This window comes from Suncus etruscus, chromosome 3 (assembly GCF_024139225.1).
Source record: "Suncus etruscus isolate mSunEtr1 chromosome 3, mSunEtr1.pri.cur, whole genome shotgun sequence".
In the NCBI taxonomy this organism is placed as follows: domain Eukaryota; kingdom Metazoa; phylum Chordata; class Mammalia; order Eulipotyphla; family Soricidae; genus Suncus; species Suncus etruscus.
The window spans coordinates 45,418,011-45,426,312 of record NC_064850.1 but is presented as its reverse complement, the minus strand read 5'-3'; the positions used below and the strand labels follow the sequence as shown (position 1 = coordinate 45,426,312).

General features: G+C 58.5%; 1 protein-coding gene across 1 annotated transcript; it reads right to left on the bottom strand.

The window, feature by feature from the left end:
* Positions 1-137: 137 nt before the first annotated feature.
* CAMK1G (calcium/calmodulin dependent protein kinase IG) lies at positions 138-7,312 on the bottom strand. The gene is made up of 13 exons (XM_049769928.1): positions 7,212-7,312; positions 6,840-6,998; positions 5,345-5,483; positions 4,883-5,011; positions 4,335-4,409; positions 3,996-4,134; positions 3,537-3,660; positions 3,081-3,156; positions 2,320-2,432; positions 1,883-1,961; positions 1,238-1,325; positions 535-917; positions 138-284 (listed from the first exon to the last, which is right to left on the bottom strand). Exons 2-13 carry the CDS (start codon positions 6,889-6,891, stop codon positions 200-202), a joined length of 1,482 nt encoding a protein of 493 aa, XP_049625885.1. The 5' UTR covers positions 6,892-6,998; positions 7,212-7,312; the 3' UTR covers positions 138-199.
* Between the last annotated feature and the right edge of the window lie 990 nt (positions 7,313-8,302).

The following is an 8,302-nucleotide window of genomic DNA, read 5'->3' as shown; positions in this document are numbered from 1 at the left end:
GGTTGTGGCGCTGGGAATGCAGTCTGGTGCTGGGGCACTGTGCTCTTCTGCCCATAGGAACCCCCGTCTACAGCTGCACTGTGGGGGCCTGTCTGGAGAGTGGAGAAAAGGGTGGCCTACAGAAGGGTCAGGACAGCCTCATGCCATCTTCCAGACCCCAGTGGCTGCCCCTTTAGCCTCACCTGACGTACCCCACGGGTCACATGAGCACACAGACCCCTGCGGGCCCTGTCCTGCAGTGGGAACCAGCCTTCACAGGCCCTGCAATCTCAGACTTGACATTCCTGCAGTGAGTGAATCCGGGTGGGATGTGGAGGAGGTGCCTGGGTAGCTCTGTGACCCCTACCCGTGGCAGGAAAGACCCCTGACACCCCACATGCCAAAAAATGGGCCCTTGTTTGGGGTCCAGATGGTCCACCCCCCCAGTTCCAGGCAACCATCTCAAAGTTGTGGCCAGCGTGGGACTTCTCCCCACCCACAGATGAGGGTGTCGGACTGGCCTGGTGCCCCTGTGGGGAGCTGGGGAACACGTACTGTTTCTTGGTCCTCCGGAGGAGTGCAGGCTCTGAGCCGTAGGCTGAATGGCCTTTGCTGCCCATGCCCAGGCAGCTGGCGCAGCAGCCGCAGGGTGCTGTGCCCAGAGGTCCATGCTGCATGGGCACCAGGCTGCTGCTGATGCGGATTGAGCCGCTGACCAGGCAGCCAAGAGACCGGCCACGATGGGAGCGACCGCTTCGTGGGCAGGGCATCCTGGCTGGGCCCGGAATGTGTGGGATGGAGATCTCAGCGGAGCTCTGGCCTGTCACCGAGGCTGGACTAGGGGGCGGCAGTTCCTTCAGCTCCAGGGGGCCAGGACTGTGCAGGTTCCGCTGAAGCTTCCGCATGTGGTGTACCACAGCTGCAGCGTTGAAGGCTTGCTGGGGGCATGCACTGCTCAGAACTAGCCCCATCCTATGCACCACCAAGTCCCTCCTGGTCCCTTTCATCAGGTCCACCCTAACCTTAACCCTATCCTTAACCCTATTCCTAACCCTAATCCCTTCTACCAGGACATGCTCCTTCCACTAGGACATGCCCACCCCATCAAGACATGCCCCCCCCCCTTTCATCAAGACAAGCCCCTCCACTAGGACCTATGTCTACACAGAGTCCTTGTCCCGCCCTCTCCAGAACCTACCAATTCCCCGTCCATTCCCGACCTGACCACGCCCCTTACCCAGTCCAGCCCCTCACTTACCCTCCACTTGCTCTTGGCGAAGTTTTTCTGGATCTGCAGGCTGACAGATGGGTAGATGTCCCGGAGCAGGGCTGTGTTACCGTCAATCCTGCGGGCAGGGAACAGCTGCGCTGGGTACCGGGTAGGCGAAGCTGAGGGTATGGGTAGGAGAGGGTAGCTCCAGGGCACCGCTGCAGTGGCACCCAGGAGAGAGATCTGGCTTGTCTCACCCTGCATGGCCATTCCCAGTAGAGCCTCCACTCTGGGGATGTGGCAGGGAGCTCATCCCCAGCTCAGGACTTTGTTGCCTCTTGGAAGTCTCACTGGCCAGCCTAACTCTGTGCTCTCAGTCGCTATTACCTTTCTGTGTCCTCACTACAGGATGAGTGCAGGTCTGCCTAGTGTTTAGGTCCCAGGAATGTGCCAGGGTCTGGTAGAAGGCATGATGCTCAGGTGCAGAAATGACCTGGCCCAGTCTGGGACAGTCCAAGGGAAGAAGGACCCGACCAGCCTCGGCAGTTCTGCTGCCTGGAATAGGGTTGGGCTCTGAGGTGGCTGCTGCAGAGCGAGATCATGCCAGAGGGTCTGGGGGTGTAGTGGCCATGGTGCTGCAGTGCAGGGGTATCTCCTGCCCTCCCACGGGCAGGTGTGGGTGGCTCCACGTACCAGGGGTGCTGCAGAGCTTTGTCACAGGTGAAGCGCTCCTCGGGGTCCTTCTCCAGCAGGTGGCAGATGAAATCTTTGGCTATGGAGCATTAAAGGCACAGGGGGAGTAGGTATCAGGCCTGTGGGAATATCCCTTCTGCAGGTGGGCACCTCTGACTTATCTAAACCCACAACTCTGAATCTTGTGAGTCTAGATGCCAGAGTTTCTGGAGCACCACCCAGGGCCTGGCCTAGCAGGCAGAGTGGCCCCTGCTTCCTGTTGGAGGCCTAACTTCTGTGTCCCAACCCCACTGTAGAACAACTCTTATCTTTCACACAACGAAGCAGGTCAGTCTCTGCTGGGCCTACCTCTGCCCAGAGCCTTGGGCTGACCCCGGGGGTGGGCACGGCCCCAGCTCAGCTGCTTTGCCCAACCTGCTGCCCCTCAACAGACCAACCTGACTCAGAGATATCATCCCAGAAAGGTGACTCAAACTCGTAGTAGCCCTCCTTGATTTTCTCGAAGAGTTTGGACTCGGTCTCCTCGTAGAAGGGCGGGTACCCACACAGCCTGCAGGGGCAGAGATCAGTGTTGGCCAGGCACACCGGTGTCCCTGTGCGCCCTACAGGAATCTGTCCCCATACTTCCCACTTCTCCGGACTCCAGTGATTTGCTGTGGGGGTGCACATGGGGACTTAGGGTGCACAGGCTTTGCCCATGGCACTGCAGCTCCTCACAGAAGGTGCAGAGACCAAGGGCCAGAGTGGTTTTTCCTCCATGAGCTGTCATAGCTCCTGCCTGCCCTGAATGGCTTTCAAACTTTCCCTTTGACTCAGGCAGCTGCTTCCAGGGACCTGAGCAGTGACAGTATCTGCTGCATTCCCCCAGTGCTATGCTCACCAAAGCCCCACATCCATCCCAGGGGTGAGCTCCTATGGAATGCACAGGAGCACTGGAGCTGTGTAGGAGGGTGATCCTGCATGTGCATGCATGTGAGTGTATGTATACACACGATAGTGTGCCTGAATGTGTATACAAAATACACATGCTAGTCTTTGAGTGTGGGGATATGTGTGTGTGTAAGACATGAGTGTGAGCACAGGACAGTATGGGCTATATACACGTGTATGTGCATGGATGTGATGGTGAGGGATGTGTGCTTACACATGCTGAGATGGACAAGTGTGGAGTGACGTGGCTGGGGCAGGGAACACTCACAGGATGTAGGTGATGACCCCGATGGACCAGCAGTCCACGGCTTTGCTGTAAGGCTTCTGGGCCAGCACTTCCGGGGCTGCAGGGGGTAGATAGTCAGGGCTAGGGAACCTCCATGCCAGGGTCTCGGGCCTGTCCTATACACTGCCCTGGTATCTCCCCACTAGTGTCTGGTCCTGATTCACAACGCCCCCAGTTGGAGCTCTAGGGTCGGAGATGTGGCTGCATCACCAGATTGGGAGCTTCTTTCTGTGGGAAACCAGATCTCTCCCAATCAGGGCCCTGCACCCCGCTTTTCTGGCCGGAATCTGGAGCAGCAAGGGAGGATGGATGGGGTTGGCAAGTCTCATAGCCACCCTTGACCCCAGGTCTGATGGACAGAGTGGGGAGTGTAGGGGGAATTTGGGACAGGCGGGCTGGTGGCCTGGACTTGGAGTGCCCCTGGGTGTTGCATCTCACCCACGTAGCCAGGGGTGCCACAGGCGGTGGACATGACCCCGCTCTGCTCCATCTTGGACAGGCCGAAATCCGTGATCATGATCCTGGAGTTTTCCTCAGGGGTGAGGTAGAGCAGGTTTTCAGGCTGTGGGGTGGAGGGAATGCTGGCCCTCAGCTTTTCCTCCTCTGCATGCTGCCCCCTGCTGCCCTACACACTGCCCTGTGTGCTGCCCTGCATGCTGCTCCTGCTGCCCCCTGGTACACCCGCTTCCATCTGCTGCCCCCTGCTGCCCTGCCCTCTGCCCCCACTGGTGCTCAGGAGGAGCATGGTACCCACCATGCAGAGCCAGCATTAAAGGGAGAGGTGCTATAACTTTGCTATGCTCAGGTTGCACCCAGGTAGGGGTCCCTATGCTCCTGGGGAGCGTGGTTAAAGCCATCAGGGTGCAGAACCGGGGAACCCTGGACAGCCCCGCTTGCCTTCAGGTCTCGGTGCACAATGCCGTTCTCGTGAAGGTACTGGACGGCCGACAGCACCTGGCGGATCACCAGGCTGGCGTCATGCTCCGTGTACACGCCCCGCTCCAGGATTCGGTCGAAGAGCTCCCCGCCCGAGACCCTGTTGGCACACAGAGCTGGCGTATTGCCCAGAGCACGGGGTGGGGGAGATCTTCAGGGACCCCATGGACATGCACCTCTGATGTGCTCGCCTGGACATGGGGTGGGTGTGGGGACACCCAGGGACCCCCTGGACATGCACCGCTGACGCGCTCGCCTGTTACACGGGCAGGACGTGAGACCCCGGCCCTGGACGCTCACAGCTGCATGACCAAGTAGTAGTGCGTGGAGCTCTCATAGATGTCCTCCAGTGTCACGATGTTCTCATGCTTGATCCTAGGGAGCCACAGGACCCTGGCATAAGGGACTTGGGATCCTGATCTGAGGGACAGAGTGGGGAGGGGAGGGGGAATTTGGGACATATCCCCACACTCTCTAGGAGACTCAGGGATCCTGATCTGAGAAGATTTGGATCCTAATTTGAGAGGACTTGGGACCCAGATTTGATAAGACTCAGAGCCCTGAGTTGAGGAATTTCAGAGCCCTGATCTGCGAACACTTAGGGACCCTGATTTGAGGAGATTCAAGGACCTTGATCTGAGAAGATTTGGGTCCTGATTTGAGGGGAATCGGGACCCTGATTTGAGGAAACTCAGAGCCCTGACTTGAGGAATCTTAGAGCCCTGATCTGAGGAACTCAGATTCTGATCAGAGAGACTTGGAACCCTGATCTGAGGGACTTGTGGCACACACACACACACACACACACACACACACACACACACACACACACACACACACACACACACCTCCTCAGCACTGCGATCTCGTTCTCTAGGTTGCTGTCACGGAAGGCCGGAGACTTCTTGATGCATTTCAGTGCGAAGAGCTTCCCTGTTACTCTCTGCCTCACCAGGAAAACCTCCGAGAAGGCCCCTCTGTGGGGATAGGAGGCTGGGGGGACGCTGACCCGGCACAGGGGCACACAGAACACCCTGGGCCTCTCCAGGCTGAGTGGATACATCCCTCCCAAATCACCAGCTCCCCATCATCTGTCCCCCCCACTCACAATCCCCCATCCCCTATTCTTGTCACCAATCCCCCCATCCTCTGACACTTGAGTCCTGCCTCTCTTTAATGAACCCCTCATTTCCCTAGCTCCCTTCACTAGCACCCCAGTTCCCTTCACTCATTATCTATCTTTCCATCCCCTGTCCTTCTGTCTCTCATTCATCCCCACCCATCCCCCATCCCTGTCCCCCCCCACTCACGAGCCCAGCACCTCCATGAAGGTGAAGGTCTTGCGGATATTCACCGTCTGCTTCTTCCATGATGTACCATCACCATCCTTGTCCCCATCCCAGTCCTCCTGCTCCCCAGGGGCCTCCTGGGCTGGTGATTCTGGGGGCTCTGTGGGGGAAGGAGAGAGGTTGGGCTGATCTCAGGGTGCAGAGTCCTGAAAGGGCTGGAAGGCAGGCTTGGAAGAACCCAGGGTCCTTGAGTCATTTCCTTCAGGAGACGCCGGAGCCCTATGGGGCCAACATGGTCTGGGCTCACAGACCCCTGTCCCCTGACTTCCTGCCCTGCCCCCATTGTCCCCCTAAATTCCATCCCCTTTGTCCCCCTGTCCCCCATTCCTCTTCTCCTCCTGTCCCACTTGTTACCCTGTCCCCCTGTCTCCCTGTCTCTGCTGCGAGCTGCCCAGGGGTCCCAGTCACAGAGCCTCACTGGGCCATGAAGCCCACCACACAGACTGAAGGGACCTGGAATGTCAGATGCCCAACCTGAGCACCCACTCCCCACTCTTTCAGGAACCCCAGCTTACCCACCTGGGGTCAGGATGTGGAATTCCATGGTCAAGGCAGAGGTCAGGGGTTGGCTTGGGGGTGCCCCTTCCTACTGCCTCCAGAAGCTGAGCCCTGAGGCCTATGTAGGCAGAGGCCACGCTCATTACTGGCTTAGTCCCCCCATGTTCAGGTGGGCCAGCATGTGGGATGGGAGTCTCCAACCCCCTTGGGCAGAGGGACCTGTCAATACTCACAGGGGTTCCAACTGGGCTCAGGTGCCCTCACAGCTGCTGTGGTTTCTGGGGGAGGCGGCTCTTATGAGGTACTCCCTCCCTCTGTCCAGGCTCACCAGAGCCCCTCTTGTGCCCAGGCACAGCGCCACAGGAGGCAATGCCCAGACACCCACTGCAGGGCGGTGACAGCCCCCCCCCCCATTCAATGTCTCATTCACTGCTCCAGCTCCGCCCACCTCACTCCTGCTGCTGCTGCTGATGAATGGAGACCATGATGTGCAGCCCAGCACCCTCCTCCAGGCCAGCCCACGGGAGGCGGGGTCCCATTACTCCCCCAAACCCTTCCCTCGATATAGCTCTGGCAGCCACTGATGTCTGCAGGAACCCGAGGTCCAGTGGGCTCCATCCCTGCTGAGAACCTATTGATGTTACCCACATCTGATGAGGGGTGCCCCCCCGCCATGCGTGACAACCCAGATAGTCCCATTTCTCAGGGTTCCACGGCCTCTGCTCTCTGGCTGGTCCCTCCCCTAGGGAACTTTCCATGCAGTCCTGGACAAGGTCATGGAACCCTCCAGCACCACCAGCTCCTGCCAGTCCTGGAGTCTCCTGCAGCCCAGAGCAGGGACCCTGAGAGCTGGTGTCTCCTTTGCATCCAGGACAGCTGCTGGCCAGGGTGTGGGGGTCGGCACTGTGCCATGTTGGACTATGCCCACCTGTCGGACAACACCGTGAGACCCTCTTACCTGTATCAGAGCCCGCTGGGGCCTCCAGTGCCTCCTCACCCTCCATCCTCATGGTCCATGGGGGGCTGCCTGCCTCCTGCTGCTCAGCCAGGCTGCCTTGGAGATTGGCTGGTGCGTCAAAGCCCCACAGCCCCGCAGGGGGCTGGTGGGCAGGGGCACCTGCAAGGGAAGGAGGGTTTGGGGGCTTTGCTCCTCATACCCTCAGGGACCCAAGCGAGGGGTGGTCCCAGGGCAGTGCAGAGATGATAAGGGGGACCCCAGATCCTGGGCATGGGGACCCCTGTGCCCGGCAGGCTCTGCCAAAGGGGGGGTGTAAACAGAGCCCCTTCCTGCCCAGCCCTCAGTCTCCTCTGCCCCCATTTACCCTGACACCTGAGATCTGGGCAGCCGGTGGGCTGAGGCTGAGCTGCTCAGGGCCCAGACCCTCCTAGACCTCCCAGTGCAGGGCTCCCCTCAGCTTCCACAGGTCCAGCTCTGGGCCTCCCCTTTAACAGGCAGGCATTAAAGGGGAGGCGTGCAGGGTTTTTCCTCTGCAGACGGTAACCAGGAAGCCTTAAAGGGGAGGAAGCAGCTGCTCATCTTTGCAGTTCCCTCCCAAGGCTCCTGTAAAGTCCTGCTGCATGTGTGTTATCTACCTATGTGCGCACGTGCAGCACGTTCAGGCGCCCACACAAACATCATGTGTGTGCAATGCACACATGTGCTTGCAACACACAGGCTTGTGTGTATGCACTCACACACAGTATAGGCGTGCATGTTCATACTTGTGCTTACGCATTTATAAATGTTACTTGGTATGTTGCACAAGGCGGTCATGTGCACGTGTGTATGTGCACACGTGTACTTGTGTATATGTGTGGTATATATGTATATATGTATATGTGTGGGTGCTTGTGCATGTGTGACTAAGTGTGAATGCAGAGCGGGGAGACACTCTTGGGGCCCAGGGCCCTTTTTCTTTCTGTGCTGCTAGGAGGCTGTGGGTGTCCCCCGGACCATTCAGGAGCTCTGGAGGACCCTTGTGGATAATCAGCGCCCCCTGCTGAGATCCGAAAGATCACTGATCCCCTCATCTGTACACACAGCACGCTGGTCTCTGTTCTTGCCTGGAGGCTGGCAGTCCCCGTCCCCCCCCCCCCCCCCCGATTTAGTCCCTTCCTCCCCCAACCCTGGGGAACCCTCTGAGATGCTGGAGCCTCAGAAATGAAGGAAGGTGCTGCACTCTGTCTCTTGGTCTGCCACTACCATGTACTCTTTCTGTGGCCCTTTTCTATGTGGCTTTTGTTGTTATGAAAATGCCGATTTAAAATCCTCAGCATGGGCCCGGAGAGATAGCACAGCGGCGTTTGCCTTGCAAGCAGCCGATCCAGGACCTAAGGTGGTTGGTTCGAATCCCAGTGTCCCATATGGTCCCCCGTGCCTGCCAGGAGCTATTTCTGAGCAGACAGCCAGGAGTAACCCCT